Genomic DNA, 26,182 nt, shown 5'->3' on the forward strand with positions numbered 1-26,182 from the left:
CTGGTCTCGAACTTCTGACCTCAAGTGATCCACCCACCTCAGCCTCCCAAAGTGCTGAGATTAGAGGCGTGAGCCACTGTGCCCAGCTAACATGTATATTCTAGATATAAAATATTAGGACGCAGTGGTGATGGTTGCACAACAGTGTGGATGTAATTGATGTCACTGAACTGTACAGCAGCATCGCCTGGGCAGTGATTGGAAAGGCTGATCATTAGCCCACACTTTCTTGTCATGGATTCAGAAGCCCAGGGAATGAGGTCCAGCCACCTGTTCTTAACAAACCCTCCAGGTGGTTCTGATGCCGGGTCTCATGTGAGAAGGCTGGCCAAAGGAATTGTGGGAGAAATGCTCGACAACAGCAGTGTGTGAAGTTCATGGATCCCGAGAGGCCAGTGTAGTGGTCCTGAGTATCAATTCTGGGGCTGAATTGCTGGTTCTAATTCCTCCACCCAGCTGTGTGATCTTGAGCAAGTCTCTTAACCTTTCTGTGCTTCAGTTTTCTCATCTTGAAATGAGGATGATAATAGTAGTATCTCATAAGGTTGTTGTGAGGATTAAGTGACTTACTACATGTCAAGCACCTATAATGGTACCTTGCCCATGGAAAGCACTATGAGAATAGCTATTGTGATTGATTTAAAGTGAGGCCATAAGCATGGATTTGATCATTTTATTGTGCCCTCTGGTTGTGCAGGTGCTGAGTAGGTGGAATGTTGCCTTTGATAAGGGCTGGGTTTTTGCGAGGTAAAAATTATGAATCGAGAGTAGGCAGCCTAGTGGAGCATGTGTACAACCAAAGGATTTAATGGTGAGCCATGGAATCTGCACTGTGTATAGCATAGGCATGACAGCGGTGGGCGAGGCAGTGAAAAGGTGGAAGGATCAATGGCTGGAGGACCCAATGGAGTAGGGTGGTTGCTGAAGTCGGAGTGCCTGAGGGGTGAGCTGGCAAGACAGGCTTGTTGGTCACAGCATGCGATTCCTGAAATGGACGGTTTGCAATTATTAGTAACAACAGAGTCTGGGTTTTGGCCACAGAGCAAGTGGCTGAGTCAGGGTGGAGAATAAGATTGTTGGAGAGGACTTCTAGGAACTGAAAAACCTGGGTCTTGGATGAATCATCTACCAAGATAGCAAAATCACCAAGAATTCTCATGAGGCAGTGTTGGAATTGCAACAGCAAGGCACCAACTCAGCTCTTCCAGGAGTGAGGGGAAAACCCTGGGGGTCCACAGGAGACAGGGGCAAGATGGACTGGTCTGATGATATGAATTTCTAAGCTAGGGGGTATAGAGAAGGGAAGGACAGTGGCTTGGGTGTGGTGATGGGGAGCAGGGGTCACCATCTTCCGCTCAGGCTGCTTGATACAAGGGGAGAGGGACAGAAAACAGCTCCACCTAAGGGGGTTACAGTGGAGGCTTGTTCTCAGAAGAGAGCCAAGTTTTAGCTAGAGGGAATATAGAAAGGGATTTTTTTTTTTTTTTTTTTGGACAGGGTCTCACTCTGTTACCCAGGCTGGAGTGCAGTGGCATGATCATGGGTGACTTGCAGCCTTGACCTCCTTGGCTCAAACCATCCTCCTACCTCAGCCTTCTGAGTAGCTTGGACTACAGGTGCACACTGCCATGCCTGGCTACTTTTTTTAAAAAAATGTGGGGCCGGGCGCAGTGGCTCACGCCTATAATCCCAGCACTTTGGGAGGCCAAGGTGGGTGGATCACAAGGTCAGGAGATCAAAACCATCCTGGCTATCCCAGTGAAACGCCGTCTCTACTAAAAAATACAAAAAAAATTAGCCGAGCGTGGTGGCAGGCACCTGTAGTCCCAGCTACTCGGGAGGCTGAGGCAGGAGAATGGCATGAACCTGGGAGGTGGAGCTTGCAGTGAGCTGAGATCGTGGCACTGCACTCCAGCCTGGGCGATAGAGCGAAACTCTGTCTAAAAATAAAATAAAATAAAAATAAAAAAATTTTATAGAGACTGGGTAGTCATATGTTGGCCCAGCCAATCTCAAACTCCTGAGCTCAAGCAATCCTGCTGCTTTAGCCTTCCAAAGTGCTGGGATTACAGGTGTGAGCCACCATGCCCAGTGGAGGAAGAGAATCATTGATGAGGTTGACGGTCTTAATTCACTGATCCACTTCTATGCCTGGCACTCAGCTGGGCACTGCAATGGAGAAGAAAAAAGTAAGATGTTTCTTCCATCATGGACTTAATGCTCCATGCAGGAGACAGAGAGTAAACAATATTTTAAAAGCCAAATATGTAGTCTATTAGATAGTGTTAAGGACTAGGAGAAAAAAAGAAAGTAGAGAAGGCAGATAGGAGGATCAGTAGCTGAAACTATAATAGGTGGCTGGGAAAAGCCCCCCTGATAAGATGACATGGAGTAAAAACTTGAAGGATATTGGAGGGCTGGCTGTACAGATATGTGGGGCTGGGAAGAACAGCAAGTGTGGAGACCCTGAGGTGGGAGCGTGCCCAGAATGTCTGAGGACAAGCAAGAGGCCAGTGTGGTGGGAGTAGGTGGACAGGGCGGGGAGTGTGGGAAAAGATGAGATCAGACAGGGGAGCAAAGATGTAGGCAGATCACATAGGGCCCTGTAGGTATAGGCCTTTACTCTGAGTGAGATGAAGAATCATTGAGGGGTTTCGGGCAAAGGAAGGATGTGGAGTCATTCTGGTTGGGCAAAGTCAGGGGCAAAGGCAGATATAAGGAGACTGGTTAGGGAGCTTTTGCCATTATCCAGTGGAAAGTTGGTGGCAGATTGGACCAGGGAAGTCATGGGGCCTGGTTTTAAGACCGGATGGTCAGCGTGTCCTCAATAAAAGACAGCAGGCGCATGTATGGGCACAGGTGCAGTAAGAGGAGGCAGAGATGTGGTGTGGGAACTTGTGGAAGTTCCTCTGATTTTTCCTATTTTCTTAGTGTATAAGGAAGCTAGCTGAATGTGAGGAGGGGTGGGAAAGTATTAGATGTGAGCAGAGAGAAGAGATGGCATGAAATATTCATCTTGGAGAGAGGGAGGGGAAACAGACTCTAGCAATGGTATGTACTGGGGTCCATGCATCAGACTCACCTAGAGCCTTGGTTAAAGTACAGTGCTGGGCCCACCCCCAGAGTATTTGATTGAGTAGGTCTGACATGGAGTCTGAGAATTTGCATTTCTAACAAGTTCTCAGATGATGCTGATGCTGCTGGTTCAGGGACCATCCTCGAGACCCACAAGACAAGAGAAATACAGAAGGCTTGCTCGGCCAAATAGAAAACCCATTTGTGCTTAATGATGGTGAATTCACTGGAAGGCCATCAGCGTGGCTGTGTTTCTGTCCCATCACGGTCAGTGCACAGGATCTGGTGCAGAACAGGCAGCTGGATTGAACCTGGGTTGAAGGTTGGCCAAGTGGATGCTGCAAGTTATGAGAAAGTCAAGAGGGTTAAGGATATATGCAAAGGATTGATTCCACTGATTGACTTTGGAATGGAATCTGGACAAGGCGAGAAGGGAGGAGGTGAGAGGAGGTGACATAACAGACAGGAGATAAGATTCAGGGCTTCAAGGATAACTGGGGTCTGGGTCCTAGTGAAGGTGAGCTGGAAAGATGGCAAGTGATAAGTGGTGAGTGGTCAAGGAGTTATTGGAGACTGAGACCATGGATGGTGCGAGACCATCACAAGGAACGGCTGAGGTGAGGTGAAAGATGGGGATTAGAGGACAGATCAGAGTCTCAGAAGGTCCATCTATCTGTGTGGATATTGGAAACACTGAGAATTAAGACAGGAGCAGTGGGCCGGGCACAGTGGCTCACGCCTGTAATCACAGCACTTTGGGAGGCTAAGGCAGGCAGATTACTTGAGGTCAGGAGTTCGAGACTAGCCTGGCCAACATGGTGAAACAGCACCTCTACTAAAAATCCAAAAATTAGCCAGGCATGGTAGCACATGCCTGTAATCTCAGCTACTACTTGGGAGGCTGAGGCGGGAGAACTGCTTGAACCCAGGAGGTGGAGGTTGCAGTGAACTGAGACCGTAACACTGCACTCCAGCCTGGGTGACAGAGGGAGACTCTGTCTAAAAAAACAAAAAACAAAAAGCAGGAGCAGTGTTAGAGAGAGTGACAGTGAGCCAGGAGGTAAAATCCTCAAGCAATGAGGGGTGACCTGGTGGCCAGAAGGTGCACTTTGAAGACATGAGGTTCAAAGCCTGAAGGTTTTACAGAAACAGTGATGGAGAAGAGAGTGGCAGTGACAAGGGGGAGCAGAGAGGAGAGAGAAGCCCACAGCACCTTCAGGCCCATGGTTCGGAGGCAACAGGAAGTGAACACAGCCACCACTTAAGGCAGCTGAGCTCTCAAGAAGAGCCAGGGTCTGTTCCATCTGTGGTTCCTGACCCAGCCACAAATTAGAAACACCCAGGAAATTTTGAGAACATGCCAATACCTGGATGCCACAATCTGAAATTTTATTTAATTGGTCTGGTGAGGAGCATGGGCTTCAGGATGTTTTTAAGTCCTTGAAGTGATATGAATGTGCAGCCCGGGAATGAGAGTAAGAAGATCAAGAGGACCCGGTGAGATCTGGACCAGGGTCCAGAACAGAGTGGCAGGTTTCAGGAGACAAGGTCAGAACTGGGGACAATGGCCAGGCGGGGCATGAGGGTTCAAGTCTGGAGGAGCAAGGGGAGACCTGAGCTTCTATGGTAACGGGATATGAAGAAGGCTCAGGTGCCTCACTGTGGTCTTAAGGCAGATCATAGTGATGAGGCTGTGTTGGAAAGAGGCAGGGGTGGGGGTCTTGGCAGGAGCACAGAGAGGGTGGTTGTCTCTCTCCATAACCACAGTGGTGTTGTGGAGGGCAGCGGAGGGGTGTCCTAACAATACCTGTCTCAAAGAACGAAATGTCAACAAACTGAGTTTCAAAGATTTAATTGGCTTTTATTAGCAATTCATGAATTGGGCAGATCCTATCTGCAAAATAGAAAGGTGTTCCAATGAGCTGAGCAGAGGTGGTGGGCTTTATAGGCAGAAAAAGGCTGAAGAAAGCAGAAACAAGGATCGAAAAGCAGATGGGTCATTTCCATGTTACTTTCCTTAGAGGGTTAAAGCAGAGAAGACCTCCTTATCATACTGGCTCAGGTTGATGAGCCCCTCTGGGTTGGTTGCTGTGAATCTCTTGTTTTTCAAGAAACTCTCCTGTTTCTAAGTTTAATTTGACTACGTGGCACCTAGCATGAGGGAATCCATTCGGTTTGATCTGGACTAGTATAGGGGCTCAGTCCAAAACAATGGTTTTTTGTCTCATAAATTGTTTTTAACACCTGGACTTCCGGGGCTGTGGCTTGATTCCTAACTTCCTCTTCCCTTTACCTCCATGTCGGATTCTTCAGCCGGGGGTAGATTCTAGTGAGGCAGGGGAGCCTAGTGGAAGAGTACAGACTGTGGAATCAGATGATCTTGGTTCAAATTTCTGCCCTGGGCAACCTTGGATAAGTTACTCAATATTTCTGTGCATATAGTAGGGCCTAATGTGTTGCCATTATTCATTTTTTCTTTTCTTTTTTTTTCTTTTTTTTTTTTTTAAGACAGTCTTGCTCTGTGACCCAGGCTGGAGTGCAGTGGCACGCTCTCAGCTCACTGCAACCTCTGCCTCCTGGATTCAAGCAATTCTTCTCCCTCAGCCTCCCGAATAGTTGGGACTACAGGCACACACCACCACGACTGGCTTTTTTTTTTTTTTTTTTTTGTATTTTTAGTAGAGACAGGGTTTCACCATATTGGCCAGGCTGGTCTTGAACTCCTGAGCTCAAACGATCTTACTGCCTTGACCTCCCAAAGTGCTGGGATTACAGGCTTGAGCCACCATGCCCAGCCCACCATTATTATTTACAAAACATATCCCAAATCATCTATTTCTCTTCATCCACATTATTCCAACACCAGTCCAAGCCACCGGCATCACTTGCCTGGAGTCGTGCAGTAGCTTCCTGAACGGGTGTCCTGTTTCTACTCCCTGTCTACTCTAACTCACTCTCACGCTGCAGCCAGGGTGATATTTTGAAACTGAAGATTAATCCCTGTTCCTCCTATGTTTAAAATCTTCCCATGACTTCTCATCCATGGCATTTAGAATAAAGTCCCAAATCAATATAGGGTTGATTGGGGTTACAGCAAAGTCCCTCACAATCTGGCCTTCCTCTTCACCTCATTTCCTCAGCCACTAAATTCCAGGTTTGCTGCCCTTTCTCTCATTTAACATGCCATGCACACTCCTGCTGTGAGCCTCTACACCAGCTGTTCCCTCTGCGGAGTATTCATCCTCCACCCGGGGCATGGCTGGACACTTACTACTCTTTTGTATTTTCTTGTTTTTGTTTGTTTACGATTTGTTCTACTTTGGATTTCCTCGGAAGCAGAGACTGAAACAAAGGTTTGGATGCAGATAGTTTATTTGGATAATGTTGCCAGAAAGCAGGGAAGGTGAGATAGCAAAAGTGCAAAGTCAATGTGAGGGTGTTACTAGCCTCTCTCCTTACTCTGGAGCTTTATCACGCCAGGACCTCTGACGAGGGTCATACAGAATGCCTTCCAGAGTTGTTCTTCTGAAGAACAGGGGCCATATCCTCTATCGCCGACTCCCGGCCCACCTTGTTGGGGGTTGCCTCTGGGCATTAATTCCTCCCTTCTAGGTTGTGCTTGCCTGACAGCCAAACTGGTTCCAGCTACGTTGCTGCACTGGAGAAGGCTTTGGCAGCCAGAGAAGAGTCGGAACTTTCACCCCCTGCTGTGGCTGAACTCAGTGGTGGCCCAAGTGGCTGAACAACAGGCACCAGTGGTGTCTGCTGCCTGCTCCACTTCCCCCAACCTCTTCCTAAGTTAAGCTCTTCCTAAGTGGAAATGTGGCCATTTCTGCTCACGGTTGTATCCCAAGAGCCTAGCATAGTGCCTGACACAAAGTAGCTATCACTAAATATGAGTTGAATGGACTCCTTTCATCAATCCAAGGGTAGGCACTGCTGTTATCCTCATTTTCAGATGAGGAAACAAAGACTCACCCGGTCTTTGGCACAGCTGGAATATGAGTCTAGGCAATCTGACTTTAGACTTCGAGCTTTTTTTTGTTTGTTAAAATACAAACAATCCCATAGCATGTATTGCCATCTTGTAATAACATAGGAGTAATCAAAACAATACGAATAAATGTTCATATTGGACAAAGGACATCTAAAAGCAAACTGTATCCATTTCAACAATTTCTCACTTCATTGACCATTTCTAGTTGGAGAAACTTTGTAGCAGAGTAATATTATGTCCTTTTAGCATGATCCCACCCAGTTGTAGTCTTGACTTTGTTTTAGAATAGATCTCTTCTGCATCATCTAATACAAGTTTCATATACTCATCAAAACTAATGATACAGCCTTCTATCCGCGTATTCACTTGCTTATAGAGCCACACCTGGATCCGCGATCTGTTTTGTAAGTATCTGAAGATGAGATTGACGGCTACACCATAGCCTTCTGCACTTTCTGGCCCTGGCCGCGGTATGCCATGGTGGAATTCCACAAAGAGCACACCTACACACTGATTTCAAGCTTTTAACTCTAAGAACCTACTTTATCAGTAGCTGTAGTTACTGAAGACTGTTATTAGAGTTGATCATTTAATTTATATTGGCAGTGTAATGGTTTTGAATATTTATTTTAGAGATTGCCTTGCCTAGATGACATAACGGCTTTTTAAATTTTTTTTTTCTTTTTCTTTTTGGTGACAGAGTCTAGCTCTGTCACCCAGGCTAGAATGCAGGGGTGCAATCTCGGCTCACTGAAACCTTCACCTCCTGGATTCAAGTGATTCTTCTGCCTCAGCCACCCAAGTAGCTAGAGTTACAGACGTGCGTCACCATGCCTGGCTAATTTTTGTATTTTCAGTAGAGACAGGGTTTCACCATGTTGGCCAGGCTAATCTCAAACTCCTGACCTCAGATGATCCACCGGCCTCAGCCTTCTAAAGTGTTTGGATTGCAGGCATGGGCCCCCACACCACACCCGGCATAATGGCTTTCATATTGTGTTAGGATATGATCAAGAGGATTAAGAAGAATGAAAAACTAATGTTTTAAAGGCCTTAGAAGACAGGATAAATACTCGCAACTGGCCAGGTCTGATAGAGAGTAGGAAGAGGTCCTGGGGCACGTGCATGCTCCGCAGTTGGTGCCTTGTAGCAGGAGTTGGCAAACTTTTTTGTAAAGGGCTGGATAGTAAATAGGCTTTCTAGGCCATAGAGTCTCTGTCTCAACTACTCACCCCTGCCACAGTAAAAGGAAAGCATCCACTGTGAATATACAAATAAATGGGTGGGGCTGTGTTCCAATCAAACTTTATTTCTAAAAACAGAGGCCAGGTCAGATTTGGCCCACAGGCTCTGGCTTGCTGACCTGTCTTTGAGGATGTAAGCTAGATCTTCTGACCTTTCAAGAGAAGATGAAAATCAGGATTTTTATGTAAAAAAAATTTCCCAATTCTGAAAATACAGTATGGCTGCCAGTTTGCTTGCTTATATTGCCTGAAATATGTGTATGCTTTTGTTCAGTAAATAGGACATAAATGTCAACAACCATAATACCCATGGCATGTGGAAAATACTGTAGTTCAAAAGAGTAACAAATTCCCCTGGAACAGGCAATAATCACTAATGGCTTAATGGAGGAGATGGTGCTTAGCTGGGATTTAAAAGTTAGGTAAAGTTTTTCCATACAAAATTTACCATGTGGTAACATTCCCAGCAAAAGCAATAATATGAGCAAAAATATCTGAGGAACCACAAATACTCATTTTGACAGGGAGCAGCAGGCAGTAAGACTGGGCAAGCAGGAAGGGAGACCAATGACTGCTGAGGGGGCTGGAGTCTGGTTTATGGACTGCTCAAAACTGCACTGTAGGGAAGCTGGCGTTAGCAATGCCCATTAACAACTGGGCATAGAGCAATCAAAAATGGGGAGACTAGTTAACAGACTGTTGTACTAGGCAGTAACTATTTCTTGAAATGAGCTCTTAACTCAGAGCCAACATGCCCACTAGCTCAAAAACGAAAATCATAGGATGCCAGAGCTAGCAGGAAGCTCAGAGGTCTGACCACCTCTGCCCCCATTGACAGATGGGGAGGCTGTGACCTGGGAGATGTCACTTGCCCAAGGCCACAGAGCAAGCTAGGGCAGAGGCAGGCCTGGAACCCGGTAACCATGAGCACACACACCAAGTGCCTTGGAAGCATATGCTCTTGCAAAGGGAGAAAAGGTCTGGCTGCATGTATTCTATAGTGTAGGTCATAAAAGCCCAACACAAAATGTAAAGACAGAAGGAAAAACATGTGTAACAAATTCAACAGATCAAGGATCGTTAGTTTTAATGCATAACTAATTCTTCCTTTAGCAAAACTCTAAAACACCAACAGAAAGATTGGTAAAGGACAGTTTGTAGAAGAAGAAATACATATGACAGATATTCACATTCAGAAAACACCAGTCTTGCTGGAGAGCAAATAAATGTGAACTACAATGATATATTCAATTTCATAATCAATTTGAGGAAGCACTGATTCTAAATATGTATTTATTATAGATAGATAGATAGATAGATAGATAGATAGATAGATAGATAGATAGACAGACAGTTTTTGGCGTGTTTTCTTGTTTTTGTTTTTGTTTTCTGGAGACCGAGTTTTGCTCTCGTTGCCCAGGTTGGAGTTCAATGGCACAATTTCAGCTCACTGCAACTTTCGCCTCCTGGGTTCAAGCAATTCTCCTGCTTCAGCCTCGTTAGCAGCAGGAATTATAGGCGCCTGCCACCACGCCTGGCTCATTTTTGTATTTTTAATAGAGACAGGGTTTCACCATGTTGGCCAGGCTAGTCTAGAACTCCTGACCACAGGTGATCCGCCTGCCTCGACCTCCCAAAGTGCTGGGATTACAGGCGTGAGCCACCGCACCCAGCCAGATAGATAGATTTAACAATGACTTAGTCTTGGTGAGAGTCCACTTTTTAGCATTATTGATGGGGATGTGTTTTGGTATAGCCTTCTGGAGGTCAATTCATAATTTATTTCAGAAATCTTAAAACTATTCCTATACTTTGTATAAGTCAAGCTTTTCTAGAGAACCAGAACCAATAGAAGACAAATGGATTAATTGATTATAAGGAATTGATTAATATGTTCATGCAGGCTGACAAGTCGCAAGATCTGTAGTTGGCAAGCTGGAGACCCATGAGGTCTGAGGGTGTAGCTCCAGCCCAAGCCCACAGGCCTGAGTACCAGAAGAGTCTTGGGGATAGTTACCGTCGGAATGCTGGTGAGCTTGAAACCCAGGGACAGCCAATGTTTCAATCTGAGTCCTAAGGTGGGAAAAATCAATGTCCCAACTCAAAGACAGGCAGAAAAAGAAATTCTGTTTTATTCAGCCTTTTTATTTTATTCAGGTCTTCAACTGACTGGGTGAGGTCCACCACACTGGGGAGGGCAGTCAGCCTCCCTCAGTCCACTAATTCAAATATACTCTAGAAACCCTCACAGACATACCCAGATCAGTGTTTAACTAAATATGTGGGCACCCCCTGGCCCAGTCAAGTGGAGGCACAAAATTAACTGTCACAGCCTTCGTCACAACAATTTCACTTCTAGGAGTGTATCCTTAGATATGGGAGAAGCATAAAGAAAGGATGTTATTAGGATTTTCATCTCAGTGTTGTTTACAATGCACAGAGAAAAGCCAGAAACAGCATGAGTTGCCAATAAGCTCTTAGTCATATTTAAAATACCTAAAATTAAAGACTGGTTAAATAAATGAATTGCCTATATGATGGAATATTATGTAGCTAGTAAAAATATTTTTTGAGCCTGCCATGGTGGCTCACACCCATAATTCCAGCTAGTTGAGAGGCTGAAGTAGGAGGTTTGCTAGAGGCCAGGAGTTCAAGACCAGCCTGGGCAACATAGTGAGACCCTGCTTCTAAACAAACAAACAAACTTTTGAGGGACATTTTTTTTTTTTTTTTTGAGATAGAGTCTCGCTCTGTCGCCTAGGCTGGAGTGCAGCGTCACGATCTCAGCTCACTGTAATCTCCGCCTCCCGGGTTCAAGCAATTCTCCTGCCTTAGCCTCCCGAGTAGCTGGGACTACAGGCACCTGCCACCACACCCAGCTAATTTTTGTATGTTTTTAGTAAAGACGGGGTTTCACCATATTGCCCAGGCTGGTCTCAAGCTCCTGACCTTGTGATCCACTTGCCTCAGCCTCCCAAAGTGCTGGGATTGCAGGCGTGAGCCACCGCAACCAGCCTTGAGGGATGTTTTATTTTATTTTATTTTATTATTTTATTTTATTTTATTTTATTTTATTTTATTTGAGACGGAGTGTCGTTCTGTCTCCCAGGTTGGAGTGCAGTAGCGCAATCTCGGCTCACCGCAACCTCCCTCTGCCTGCCTGTTTCAAGCGAGTCCTCTGCCTCAGCCTCCCAAGTAGGTGGGACTACAGGCAAGCTGCGCAACCACGCCTGGCTAATTTTTGTAGTTTTAGTAGAGATGGGGTTTCACCATATTGGCCAGGCTGGTCTCAAGCTCCTGACCTTGTGATCCACCTGCCTCAGCCTCCCAAAGTGCTGGGATTACAGGCGTGAGCCACCGCGCCCAGCCAAGGGACATTTTTAAAGGTATCTCATGAAAAATGCTCATGAGATCATTTTGGGCTTAGAAATAGCAGGCTAGGAAACTATGTATACATACAATAACAACTTAATGATTACACAGTAATTTTGGCTCACACTTATTCAACACCCTTTATATACCAGGCATCATATCATTTGACCTTCATATAACTCTATAAAGGCAGCACTATTATTATCCCCATTTTGGAAAGAAAGAATCTGGGGTTAACTAACTTGCTTGAGATCATAAACTAGAAAAAAATCAAAGCCAACATTGAAGTCTGGGGCAGTCTTAGAGCCTTGGCTGTAACTACTCAGCTGGTGGAAGCAGGCTGGGTTGGGAAAAGAGGGAAGAGGGCAATATATCAACAATGTCCTGGGAGACGTGATTAAGTTCCACATCTCAGTAAATGGGAACTTCACCCTTTAGGTGCTCAGAGCTAAAACCTGGAGTCATCTGATTTCTTTCTCTTACACCACAAATCTAGTCCATCAGCAGATCCTATAGGCTCCTATTTCTAACTATGCTCAGGATCTGGCCCCTCCTCACTCCCTTCACCTCTTCCCCCTCCCCAAGCCAACCCCATCTCTCAGCCGGATTATTACAGTAGGCTGTGACCTGGTCTGCCTTCCCTCACCCCTACTGCCTATGTGCCTGGCCAAAGACCATTCCATCGATATCACAGTGGTTAACCTGCTGGTAGGGGCCGGGGTGGGGGAAGGTGTTGTTCAGAATCTTAATAATATACATATTTTTCGAGATGGAGTCTCACTCTGTCGCCCAGGCTGGAGTGTAGTAGCACCATCTCGGGTCCATGCCCGACTAATTTTTTTGTTGTATTTTTTTAGTGGAGACAGGGTTTCACCATGTAGGCAAGGCTGGTCTCGAACTCCTGATCTACCCACCTCAGCCTCCCAAAGTGCTGGGATTACAGGCCTGAGCCACTCCGCCCGGCCAGGATCTTAATAATATTTTAATTATGCTTTAATAGTGGTACAAGGAGAATGATACTTGTGTAACCAATACATTTTTTCATAGATTTCCCAACCCTTCTCCACCCGCAGCCTGAGTCCCCTCAGCTGAGCGGCTGCTACCATAATCCTTGGCTCTTGGACTTTGTGTCTTTGCAGCCCTGGAAGTTATGAAAGCACCTCATAGAAGGTAGCTTTGTGGCATCCAGGTGGCCCCAGGAAAGCAGCGCCCTGCTGTTGGCAGTGAGGAACTTCTAGGCGCGAAGTTCCCCCAGCAGGCTTGTCTGGTCACCTTTCACTGTACAGTCTCAGTCTCCTTCCTGTTTATTGTCTGTTGGAGGAGCTGGCTGTCAGGCTCAGGAGCTTTGAAGTTAATGGTGCCTTTTATTTCCTCCTCCTGGAGTCTGGAAAGCTCTTATCCTGTTGTTCCCTGCAGAATCCCTGCCAGGCTGGAGGGCTCCTATAATGCACCTACGCCAGGGTTCCCAAGCTAGGGCTGATGTGGTGTGTCGCCCACATTGGGAAAAAAAGAAAGAAAGAAAGAAGGAAGGAAGGAAGGAAGGAAGGAAGGAAGGAAGGAGGGAGGGAGGGAGGGAGGGAAGGGAGAAAGAAGAAAGAAGAGAAAGAAAGAAAAAGAAAGAAGGAAGGAAGGAAGGAAGGAAGGAAGGAAGGAAGGAAGGAGGGAGGGAGGGAGGAAGGAAGGAAGGAAGAAGGAAGGAAGGAAGAAGGAAGGAAGGAAGAAGGAAGGAAGGAAGGAGGGAGGGAGGGAGGGAGGAAGGAAGGAAGGAAGGAAGGAAGGAAGGAAGGAAGGAAGGAAAAGCAAGGCAAGGCAAAGTCAAGCCAGTATTTTTAAAATCAGGAGATATCTCCATTTCCTCTGTCTTTTTTTCGTTTGTTTGTTTTTTGAGACGGAGTCTTGCTCTGTCTCCCAGGCTTGAGTGCAGTAGTGCAATCTCAGCTCACCGCAAGCTCCACCTCCCGGGTTCACGCCATTCTCCTGCCTCAGCCTCCCGAGTAGCTGGGACTACAGGTGCCCGCCACCATGCCCAGCTAATTTCTTTTTGTATTTTTAGTAGAGATGGGGCTTCACTGTGTTAGCCAGGATGGTCTCCATCTCCTAATCTCATGATCCGTCCGTCTCGGCCTCCCAAAGTGCTGGGATTACAGGCTTGAGCCACCGTGCCCAGCCTCAATTTCCTCTTTCTTTTAAAGTCAAACAATCTGCCAGTAGTGGGCACCAATTCCCAAGCTATAACAATCTGAGGGGATGCAGAAGGTGCTCCCACCCTGGATGCAGCACGTGCCCACTGGTCGACCACAGTCCTCATCGCTCCACAGGGCTTCCTGGCACTGTGGCTGGTATGGACACTGACTGTCAAACTCAGGCTTTTTTGTTTCCTCACAAAGAGGAATACTTCTCTCCCTCCAAGTTTCTTCCAAAGGTTGGGGAGTGGGGGAAGTTAGACCAGGAGGGCTGTAAGTCATCTTCTTGTTTATGTTGTCTTCCTGACCCTCTTATTCCCCTGGGTTTGTGTCCTCTGGGATCAAATCCCAGCCCCTCCTTTCACAGAAGGAGAAACTGAGGCCCACGGAAGGAAGGCCACTCACTCAAGCCTCAGCGTGGGTTCACAGAGCTTGCTTCAGGCTCCAAAGAGCAATGTCATCAGAAGATCTGGCCTGCTCTGTTATTATTATGGATGACAAAATATTAGAGAGCAATTTATACTTCATGATTCTTCACGTCATACAACAGTCCTTTAAGGAAAGAGTAGTTTTCTCATTTTACGAATATGGACAAGGAGATCCAAAGAGCATAAGTGGCCCATAGAGGGTCACACACTTTCCAGATCTCATTTGAAAAGTGAGGACAGTAACTCCTGACCAGTCTGAAGTCTAGGCCAGGTGATCTCATAGGCCCCCATTAGCTCCACTATCCATGAGTCCATCGTTTATTTCTTTATTTATTTATTGAGACAGGGTCTTGCTCTGTTGCTCAGGCTGGACTGCAGTGGCAAGATCAGGGCTTACTGCAGCCACCATCTCTCTACCTCAACCTCCCAAGTAGCTGGTACTAACAGACTCGCACACCACCACACCTGGCTAAATCAAAAACAACAACAAAAAAAAATGGTAGAAACAGGGTCTCACTATGTTTCCTGGGCTCATCTTAAGCTACTGGACTCAGGTGATCCTCCCACCTCAACCTCCCAATGTACTGGGATTCCAGACTTGAGTCACTGTGCCTGACCCATTGTTTATTATTTTGGTAAACCTATATTGACCACGTCCTTTACTGCAGGCACTGGGCTAGATGTTGGGGATACAAATACGGAAAAGATACAAGTCTTGTCTTCAAGGAACCTGAAGTGTGTGGGGTAAATAGATGGAGGTGTGGGAGAACAGGAAGAAAGGCAGTGGACAATTATTTGGGAAGTAGGGAAGCCTGCTCTCAGTGATTGCTTGGACATGTATCACAGTGCCTGGCATATGCTAAGCATGCCACAAATGATAAATTTTCTCATATTTATCAACAAAAATACATTACTAGCAAGGGGGAAAGCTTTGCCACAAGGATTACTCACAAAAGGGGATAGGTGACTTCAGGTTAAAAACAGCATGGGCTGGGCGAGGTGACCCTTGCTTGTAGTCCCAGCTACCCAGGAGGCTGAGGCAGGAGGATCCCTTGTTGAGCCCAAGAGTTCCAGGCTACAGTGAGCTATGATCATAACACTGCACTCCAGCCTGGATGACAGAGCAAAACTCCATCTCTTAAAACAAAAGAGAAAGAGAGAATATCTTTGGTAGGAAACATAAATCAATTTCTTCTGGGATGGCAGTCAGGTGGGACAGGTTGGGAGCAGTGTGAGATAGTCTGTGGACAGTTTATAGAGCTCTTTCTCAACTTGTTGTGAGTTCTTTTTAAAAATTTTTTATTGAGATATTTTTAAAATATGCTATTTAATGTCATTTTCAGTAAGGAAAAATTCAAAACTTAAAGTATTAGCATGAATTTTTATCATTTATCTTTATATTATGCAATGCCAGTTTTAAATGCAAAAATAAGAACACAGCTCACATGCAAAATCACTGAAATTACACAATTTGTATTTTGTAGCTTGAACATGCATATATATTTCATTCTTTCCTTAACGGTGAAAACACTGCACAAAATTAAGTTAACTATTTTTATTTCACTCTTGATACGTGCACAGCCAATCAATACTCTCTACCTCAGGCATAACACCAATGAGTAAGGAAGAGCTGAAGGAAGAGGAACTATGGGTTGCCCCATTTTTCCCTTCTATCTATGTCGTAATACATGGTTGCCTAACACAGGAAAGTAACACCCCTAAGAAAGCATATGATAGGGTTCCCTGGTAATTCATGTTTCCTAGAATACTACTGCCTTCTGTTATGGGTTGAATGGTGTACCTCCACAAAAGATAGGTTGAAGTCTTAACCTTCAATAGCTCAGAATGTGACCTTATTAGGAAATAGGTTCATTGCAGATGTCATTAGTTCAGATGAGGTCATATTGAGTAGGGTGAACCCTTAGTCCAATATGACCGGTGTCCTTATAAGAAGACATGGCCAGGCGCGGTGGCTCACGCCTGTAATTCCAGCACTTTGAGAGGCCAAGGCGGGTAGATCACCTGAGGTCAGGAGTTCAAGACCAGTCTGGTCAACATGGTGAAACCCTGTCTCTACTAAAAATACAAAAATTAGCCAGGCATGGTGGTGCGCACCTGTAATCCCAGCTACTGGGGAGGCTGAGGCAGGGGAATTGCTTGAACCCTGGAGGCAGAGGTTGCAGTGAGCTGAGATTATGCCACTGCACTCTAGCCTGGCAACAGAGTGAGACTCCGTCTCAAAAGAAGAAGAAGAAGGAGGAGGAGGAGGAGGAGGAGGAGGAGGAGGAGGAGGAGAAGAAGAAGAAAAAGAAGAAGGCTATGTGAAGAGAGAGAGAAGAAGCCCGCGTGAAGACACAGGCAGAGTTTGGAGTGCTGTAGCTATAAGCCAAGGAAGAACAAGGGATTCAAGTTGTAATCCCTGGCCAACCCCAAAAACCAGGAAGAGGAAGAAAGAATTTTTCCTTAGAGTTTTCAGAGGGAGTGTGGCCCTACTGACACCCTGATTTGGGACTTCTAGTACCCAGAATTGTGAAAGAAGAAAGTTCTGTTGTTTCATGCCATCCCATTGTTGTACTTTGTTAGGGCAGCCCCAGAAACTGATAACACCTTCTTTCTGTGTTCCAAAGCAACGTCTAGTTCAAATAGAAAGCACAGCCTCTCGGGTACTCCCCCCGCCCCATGCCCACTTGTACACATGATCCACTGACCTTCTGCTCCCTTTGAATGTCACCAAACTCCATGCATCACAGGTCCACTGGAATTCTGTGCTCATGAGGCATGGGGAATAGCACATGCAAACAGAGAGAATGGAATGGCAGACACTTGTCTCCTCTGCTCCCTGCATGCTCCACTGTCCTGAAGGACTTCATTTACAAAACACAGGTTCAACGATAAAATTTTCTATATGCATGGAGCTGGCCCTGGGTGAGAGGTAGGTTTATTTTTCACTTATTCCGTCTGTGCCTTTTTAAATTTAAAAAAGTAATGTGGACCAGCTTTATAAATGTCCTAGGTTTTGAGTTCTGCTTGCAAAATGCTGCTTTTTTATTCTTCCTGCCTGGTTCTCAGACCTAATCTGCCGACTCATATCTCAAGAACTTGTAGTCAAGGATCATAAAGGATTTGGCAAATGTTCTCTTGACTAAGTAGACCACACAATTAAAACCCGTTTAAAGGCACTGGATTGGTTTTTGGTTAAAGATCAAAGTGGTAATAAGGCAGATGTCTTCCGTCTGTGTCTATAAACCAAGCCAAACTTCATGCTTTTGGTCCTGAATCGAGTAGTGCAAACCATTAACACCACGAGGAAACACTATTCAAAGTATATGCCTCAACTTCCCCTGGACAGCTGAGTATTTGAGGAATTTATATGCTTTATATCCTCTGTCAGGATATTCACTGCAGTATGGTTACATGGAAGCAAATATTCACTGCAATGTGGTTCTATGGAAGCAGAAGGCTAGAAATGTATGGACATTCCCAGGCTAAATGTCCATACCTTATGATGGATCCATACTATGGGACTACAGGATGCCATGCAGTTCTTTGGGCACTGCCATGAAACAACAAAACAGAAAACAGTAAGGCACACGAGGATGTGTAGAGTATGCTACCATTCATGTAAAAGGAAGAAAAGGCATGAATGTCTACGTAAAGGCATAAATCACTTCGGAAGGAAACATAAGACTCTGGTTATCGTTGGGGAGGAGGAGAACAAGGCCTGGGGCCAGGGGGAGAACATGTACATTTTGCCACGTTTGAGAGTTTGTATCATATGAAAAGCAAAAGGAAAGTTCAGCGCAAACTGGGAAGTTCATAATATTACAGTGAAAATATTAGACCAATTTGTCCTCTAAGGAAGATTGAAAAGGGCAGATTTTTTTTTTTTTTTTTAGGGATACATAAGAAAGCTGAAGATAAGTAGAATGCACTTGCTCTAAATCTGTCATTCCCAACCTGTGAGTTTCAGAGGTTGAGGGTGGAGGGATGGTAACTGACTCATGGTAAGCACTTAATAAAAGTTTAGTTTTTGAATGGCTTAATTAATACTTCTTCTTGGCTTGGTTGGGGGTGGATGGGAGAAGTGATTCCAGTTGCATTGGTACTTCCTGCTGCCCGGCACAGGAAGCCTTCTCTGCTAAAGGCACCTGTGGACTGTGACTCAGCACAAAACCATCAGTTTACTGGTGCAATGTATATTTACTCTTCAGAAATACTGAGAAAATGAGGGACTCTGGAGAATGATACACAAAAGGGTGTGGAATGACTATGCTTAGAATCTTACTGAAATAGCCCCTGGAGAAAAGCCCAAAGTTTTTGCCTTCCCTCTCAGTTATCCAAACTCCTGATAATTGATAGCTGAAGTTTAGGAAAAGGGCAGTACAAATTAGTGAATAATAAAGGCCTATCTTCTTTCAATGTACCCAGCATAGAAAGACTGGGAAAGGAATAATACTGCTATGAAAAACAAAACAAAACATCAATGCTGTTCATTGTTGTTGAATGGAAGAACCCTCTCAGGTGATTATTTTAAAGTAACATTCACTCTTTTTTTCTGGTTATGAAATAATGTATATTTCTTGTTGAAAATCTAGAAAATACAGAAACCTTAGGAAAAAAAGTAAATTAAAATGTACCATAATCCTACCACTCTGATTACCCAGTTAATATTTTTGCATATGTGTGTGTGCATGAATGTAGTTTAACTGGGATCGTACTCTAATCTTTTTTTGTTTTTATTCATCCCCTTAAAGACAGCCTATTCTTTCTCTTGTTTTTGTTTTCAGAGGCATCGTCTTGCTCTGTTGCCCAGGCTGGTGTGCAGTGGTACAATCATGGCTCACTGCTGCCTCAACTTTTGGTGCTCAAGTGATTCTTCTATTTCAACTTTCCGAGCAGCTAAGACTACAGGTGTATACCACCACACCTGGCTAGCGTGTGTGTGTTTTGGGGCGGGGGGGCCTTGCTCTGTTGCCCAAGCTGGTCTTGAACTCCTGGCCTCATGCAATTCTCCCACCTCAGCCTCCCAATGTGCTAGGATTGCAGGCATGAGCCACGTGCCCAGCCCAGTTTATCCTTTTTATTTAATAAATTATAAACATTTTCTCCAATTCATTTTGCATCATTTTAAAAATGTTTTTACGAGACAAATAATTATTAAACCAGTTCCCCGTTCTAATGGTTCACTATAATGAAAAAGCATTTTTGATGAAACACCTTTGAAATAAACCTGCTTTTTTAAAAAGAATAAATTTCTACAGGTGGAAGAGTTTGATCAAGTAATACAGTTTAAAATGTTTTGATTTATGTTGTCTTTCAGAAAGATGGTATTAATTTATATTCCCAACAACACTGTGTATTTACCGAAAGTCCTTAACAAAAAAGTGCCCCACTGTTTTTTTTTAAAAAGCTTTTAATTTGTGTGCGAGGGAGTATGAGCATTTTAAAAATAACATCTATCCATATGAATTCCTTCTTTGACGGCATACCTATTCATGTCCTGCATCCATTTCTGCATGTAGGGTGTTAATGTTTTACATACAGATTTATCAGAGGTCTGGAAAGTAACATCAACCTTTTGTCACATTTGTTAAAAACATTTTCTCAAATTTATCATTTGCCTTTTTGGTAATGATAATTGATGTATCTAGATCTTGCACATTTATTCAAATATGTCTACTCACCTTGCCTTTGGGTTCTTCCTATGCCTTAATATCTAGGCCTTCCCCTCCGTGTAATTCGTGTATGTTTTCTTCTTCTTCTCTTGTGATTTGCTTGTTTGTAGTTCTCTAAGTTCTTATATTTATTTTGGTGATATTTAAACAAGTCCTTAGTTTTACTTTTTCCGCAACCTAATTTATTAAATAATTTAGCCATTTATACTTGTCCCAACAAAGTGAAATGCCACATTTATCATACAGTGAATTTTTAAGTATATTAAATGTTCCTAGCCTTCCAGTTATTCCACTGATGCTTAATTCATCCATTCTTGTGTCAACACTACACTGTTCTAACTATAGTGTTGCAATATGCTTTAAGATTTGATAATACAGGTCTATCTCCCCAGTTTTTTTGTTTGTTTGTTTATTGAGATGGAGTTTTGCTCTTGTTGCCCAAGCTGGAGTGCAATGGCACGATCTCCGCTCATTGCAACCTCCGCTTCCCGGATTCAAGTGATTCTCCTGCCTCACCTACCGGGTAGCTGGGATTATAGGCATGCACCACCATGCCTGGCTAATTTTTTGTATTTTTAGTAGAAACAGGGTTTCACCATGTTAGCCAGTTTTGTCTCAAACTCCTGACCGCAGATGATCTGCTCGCCCTCGGCCTCCCAAAGTGTTGGGATTGCAGGTGTGAGCCACCACGCCCTGCCATCCCCCCCGTTTTTAAAAGATAAATTTCTTAGCTTTTCTCGCAGATATTCTCCCATGTGAATGTTAGAAAACATGTTAAGTGCCCCCTCCACCAATCTATGCACAACCATTAAAATTTTATTACATAGAGTAATTTGGGTTAAGTTGGTGTTTGTACCTCTATTCGTTCAAGCCTTATTGTGTTTCACCCTTTGTAACGTCTTAAGAGCCTGCACATTTATTCCGTTTATTTTTTGATATCTTACACTTTTAAAATAGTTCTTTTTGTTTGTCCGCTTTACATTAAAACTACTCTTCAAGGTCCAATGGAAGCTTATCAAAGTTGATTTAATTTTTTCCAGGTGGGTCTTCATGTGCAGGAAAGCAGTCAGAAACTAAAGGCTCTTCAGTCGGAGTTATTTATTGAGTGTTCACTTTATACCTGGTGTAGCGATTACCCCTTTACACGCATTATCTCATTTAATTTTCAGCAGGTTGGTGCAACTTTCATTCCCATTTTACACACGAGGCTCTGAGTTTGAGGAACTTGACAAAAATCACCCAGTTGGTAGGTGGATCAAAACTATCACAAATATCAATCAGCCAAGAAGGATAGCCCAATGCTATGCCATCAGATGGCCTGACTCAAAAGAATGACTTTCCAAAAACAATCGACTGAACTAAAAAGACAATGTTCTCCATCCACCGGACCCGGCAAAAAAGCCTGGTTTTCCTCCAGCGTGAGGTGTGGAGAAATATTCGGCAGGCGCACAGTAAATACCAGTGACTTAGGCTCCTTTAGAATTAGGGACTCGTGGGTGAACAAGGGTGATTTTTCTGCAGCTTTAACAGGAATTGTCCGTTTGGAAATCTACCTCCCCATGGCAGGGCAGGTTTAAAAGAAGAGGAAAACAAACAAAAAAGCAAAAACAAAACAACAACAACAACAAAACAGAAAAAAAAAAAAGGAGAAAAAGAAAAATAGGTGGAACCGATGTAAGGAGGGCTAGAGCAGTGCGCGCGGAAGGCAGAACTTTCTGAGGGCGTCCTGCCCGCACGTTTCAAGCGTGGTGCGCGCAGGTGGCGCCGCGGTCCCTTTGCGCCGCGGTCCCTTTGCTCCCCGCGCAAGTCGGCGGGGTGCCCAGAAGGCCACCACTAGCTTCAGCGAAGGTGAGAGGGAAGCTTTCCGCCGAAGCGAGGGAGGAGGGCGGGCAGGAAGCGGAGCCAGAGCTGGCAAAGAAAGGCTCCAATTCCCAGCCCCCCGCCCCGCGGGGCGCGGGGGCGCCGGCAGCGCATGCGCGAGGCCCGGCCCCCAATTCCCCCAGCGAGGGAGGGAGGCCCCCGGCGGCCGGGAGCCTGCGAGCCGCGGCGGGACCCGAGCGCACGCAGGGGTGCGGCGACGGCCGGGACTAGCCGGGCTTCGGAGTTGGCCGTCGGGAGTGCGGGGCGCCCCAGGCGAGGGTCCAGCCGCCGGCAGGCACCAGAGGGCACCGCTGGCTCGGCACTGGGAGGGGCCCGGCGCCCGCAGCCCCCCACGCCCAGAGAGGATGCGTGAGTTTCGCCCCGGCTGGAGGGCAGGATGTGGGAGCAGGACAAAGGCTGGGCGGCGGGGGAGGAGTTGGGGACGGCGAGCCGGTGGCCGCCGCCAGTGCCCCAGCCTCGAGCGAGCTAGCGGAGTCGACAACTTTCTCTGCAACTTTTGCAAAAGGGAAGATAAAAATTCTGCAAGTTGTTGCACAGCTCCATATCGCCCTGTGTCCGGCAAGCAGAGGGGAGGGGGCACCGCAGCCTTCCCCGGACGGGAGGCGACCGCCAGCTCCTCTGAGCGGGCGCAGGAGGGGGCGCCCGCCCGGACCCGGGGCCAGGGGCGAGCGAGGATAGGGACGCTGGGGGCACGCTCTGGCCGCTGAAGTTGCCCGTGTCCACGCAGGGTGCGCCCTGAAAGCCGGATAGCCTCGGATAGCGGCGCTACGTACGCGAAGATGGATGAGCCGTGGTGGGAAGGGCGCGTCGCCTCGGACGTCCACTGCACCCTGCGCGAGAAGGTCAGTCCCTCCCTGCCCTTGTCACTCTGGGTACAGCCTTCTTCGGTCTCGACTTCGTGTTCTCAGGTCGCCTGCGTGGGAACTCAGAACTCCCGGTTGCCTTTCTTTCCTCCTACCCTTTACCTTCTCCCGGAGTGTCTGAGCGGAATTGGGGGCGGGGGTTAGAGACTGGAGATGGGAGAGATTGAAGTTGGTTTTTCTGATAAGGAGCTCAGAACTCTGGGCCAACTAGTCAGAGATAGCCACTGTACCACTAAGGCAGTACTTCCTATAGTATTGCCACCCTAGGTTATTTTAAACAGTACGTGAAGGGGTCTTTAAAAAATATTGTATATTAATTCTAATGTGTAATTTAAGAATGTGTATATATCTAGCAAGCTCTGCATTTGCGATTTTCCATTTATTGTAATAATGATGTAGCAGTTTATTTTAGAGCAAATTTATTTACGTAAAAGTAGTGACTCTATATAAAGATAAGTGGTAGTACAAGGAATACATGGTTATGGCCAAACACATGTATCTGTGTGTATATCTAGAATGGGACCGAATGAAATTTAAGGAACACCAGTGTAGTTGAAAGAGGCTACAAAACTGGGAGGCTGAGGGAAGAAAACAAAAACTCCCCTGCCGGTTTGCCTCCTGTGGCAGAAGGTGGTTGGGAGCAGCTGAAATGTGATCCCTGCACACCCCTCCCCTCAAGGAGAGAAGGGCTGAGGGGCATTGGGAAGGTGGAAGAGTCCAGGTGGGCTGGAGGCATGGCCTGTGTGTCTTGCCTCCAGCCCCTGGGCTGAGACTGGCAAGGGGTGACTTGGAGAACAGGTGTAAGGTAGTGAATGGATTGGTTTCCTAGGGCTGCCATTACAAAGGACCACACAAACTGGAGGGCTTAAAACAACAGAAATTTATTTCAGCTCTGGAAGCTGAAGATCCCAGATCAAAGTGTTAGCAGGACCATGACTCTCAAAAGGCTCTAGAGGAGGATCTTTCCTTCTTCCTTTTAAATTTGCTGGTGCTTGGTCATCCTTGGCATTCCTCAGCTTGTAGGTACATCATTCTAGTCTCTGCCTCCACTGTCATATGGTTCTATCTGTGTGTGTCTGTTTTCTCTTCTTACAAGGATACCCAATCATTGGAGTAGAACCCACCCTAACCCAATGTGATGTCATAATAATTTAATTACATCTGAAAAGACCCCATTTCCAAGTAAGGTCACATTCTGAAGGAAGTTCCAGATTGAAATGACATTTGGGGAGACACTGTTGCGCCCAATACAGGGAGGAAAAGGTCTTCCTAGTGTGGTACCTGAGTCCCCACACAGGTTTCACAGTCAGTGCATTTGCTCGAGTGTCTGGAGGAGCTCTGCTTAAAGGGTTACCAGCTACTTAGTGTTTTGTCCTCATTGAGTAGCTGTCTTCCAGTCCAATAAATGCTTTTTTCTTGTCTTTCTGTACCTGCTGACCTGTCTCTGTCCTGCGTTGCTCGGCAAGGCTGTAGCTTTCCTCTGTTCCCTTGGTCTTCTTCCCAGAACAGAGTGGCCAAGCTGTAGCACATTCTAGGCATCTGGACAAGAAAAAATCCAGGTCTTGTTGGTTTGGTTGAAAAGGAAGGAAAGTGGTAGGGGTATGGTCCTGGCCCTTTTCTGGAGGTGGTGGCTGAATGGAGCTAGTGAGGACTGCTTGGAAATTGGGCCTCCTTGTTTATCATAGACTCAAGTGGTTGTCATTTTTGCTCATAGCTTCTGAGGAACGACTTCGACCTGATTTGCCCCTTTCTAGAGGGAAGGATTTCTAAGAGCAATAAATGCCATTTGTTTAGTTACCTGAGAATGCCCAACCTTTTATACATAAGGGAGGATGTCCTAAGTGTTCCTTTAGCTGCTCAAAGAAGCAAGAAAAGCAATTCTCCATGAACTGCTATAGTCATGTCATAGTGCCATATGAGTTTACTATTGGGCTCCCCTCCTCGAAGAGAAGATGGGTTTGTCCCAGTTTTGCAGGTTAGAAGTAGAAAGCTCACCCAAGGACTGATGGCCAAGGTCAACCTTGACTTAAAGCTGGACTTATTAGGGCAAATCCCAAGTTCCTTTGGTTATAATGTCCCATCTCCTCAAAATACTGCTATTGTTCTCCTTTATTTCCTCTCCCTCTTCAAAGAAGAAAGTGCTTCTTCAAAAATTTGGCTTCATGGAGTCTGGCAAGAAGAGTGAAGACTAGGGGAACCTAGTAGCCATACTACTAGCCTCGCCTTCCTTGAGGAATGAGGGCTGGCCTTTTGTTTTTCCCAGATAGAGTAATTGCTTTTCCCTCAAAGGTCTACTCTGATAATATGTTTCTAACACTGTAGAACAACTTTACAAGTGCCTGACACACAGGAGACGCTTACTCTTTGTTGAATATTGCCAGATGAATAAAAAGCATGTTTACATATATGCTGCGTAACTGTTACCATACAACCACAAGCAGTTATCCTCACGTGACCCACACAGGAGGCGAAGCTGAGATCACTGAGACAGTGGGAGCCCCACTTTGTCAGATATGAGATTCCAGTCTAGCATCGTACTACAGGGTATCAAAAACTTGACACCATGGAAACAAGTCTTCGTATTGCATGCACACTATTGATGGAAGCGAAACCCTGATCTGCTCTTTTAACCTCTCTAAATCTAGCCCCTATCTTCCATTCTTCCCAGAATAACCAGAATTTAATTGTGTCATTCTCTGCTTAAAGACCTCCAGTGTCATCCCGCTGCACTTACAATTCCCGGTCCTTACCACTGTGTGGAATACCCAGCACAGCCTGGCTCTGGCCTGCTCTCTGACCTTGTCTGCTACCCGCTCCCTACCCTCCATTCCATTGCTCTTGAGCCACACTGACCTCCTTTCTGTTCCTGGAACAAGTCAAACTTGTTCATGTCTCAGGGCCTTTGCACTGGCTCTTTCCTCTATTTGGATTCTGTGTTTCTCAGACTGTCACATGGTTGCTTGTCTCCCTTAATCTATTGCTGCCTCTCCATGTCACTCTATTAAATCATTTACCAGGATCTGAAGTGTTTTTTTTGTTTGTTTTTTTGTTTTTTTGTTTTGAGACGGAGTCTCACTCTGTTGCCCAGGGTAGAGTGCAGTGGTGCGATCTTAGCTCACTGCAACCTCTGCCTCCCAGGTTCATGCAGTTCTCCTGCCTCAGCCTCCCGAGTAGCTGGGATTACAGGTACGTGCCACCACGCCCAGCTAATTTTTGTACTTTTAGTAGAGACGGGGTTTCACCATGTTGATCAGGCTGGTCTCAAACTCCTGACCTCGTGATCTGCCCGCCTCGGCCTCCCAAAGTGCTAGGATTACAGGCGTGAGCCACCACGCCTGGCCTGAAGTTATTTTTCATTTGTTTGCTGCCTTTCTTCCCACACTAGAATACATGCTACACAAGAAGAGGTCTGTGTCTGTCTTGTTCCGTGTGGAGACCTCAGTGCCTTGAACACAGCCTCCCAA

At 45.7% G+C, this 26,182-nt stretch overlaps 1 protein-coding gene and 1 pseudogene across 2 annotated transcripts in view; one reads left to right on the forward strand and one right to left on the reverse strand.

Annotated features, from left to right (window-relative positions):
• Positions 1–7,273: 7,273 nt before the first annotated feature.
• On the reverse strand, positions 7,274–7,551 carry LOC117065529 (annotated as a pseudogene).
• A 14,129-nt stretch (positions 7,552–21,680) lies between these two features.
• CCNJL (cyclin J like) overlaps positions 21,681–26,182 on the forward strand; it is a 62,178-nt gene continuing 57,676 nt past the window's right edge. Inside the window, exons 1-2 of one of the 2 annotated variants that reach the window (XM_033180400.1) lie at positions 21,681–21,822; positions 22,583–22,697. In XM_033180400.1, coding sequence (XP_033036291.1) covers positions 22,635–22,697 — 63 coding nt within the window. In that variant the 5' untranslated portion in view covers positions 21,681–21,822; positions 22,583–22,634. Of the gene's footprint in view, positions 22,204–22,582; positions 22,698–26,182 lie in introns of both variants that reach the window. The other variant, XM_033180399.1, reaches the window with a different exon arrangement.

This window comes from Trachypithecus francoisi, unplaced genomic scaffold (genome assembly GCF_009764315.1).
Source record: "Trachypithecus francoisi isolate TF-2019V2 unplaced genomic scaffold, Tfra_2.0 Lachesis_group2, whole genome shotgun sequence".
Lineage (NCBI taxonomy): Eukaryota > Metazoa > Chordata > Mammalia > Primates > Cercopithecidae > Trachypithecus > Trachypithecus francoisi.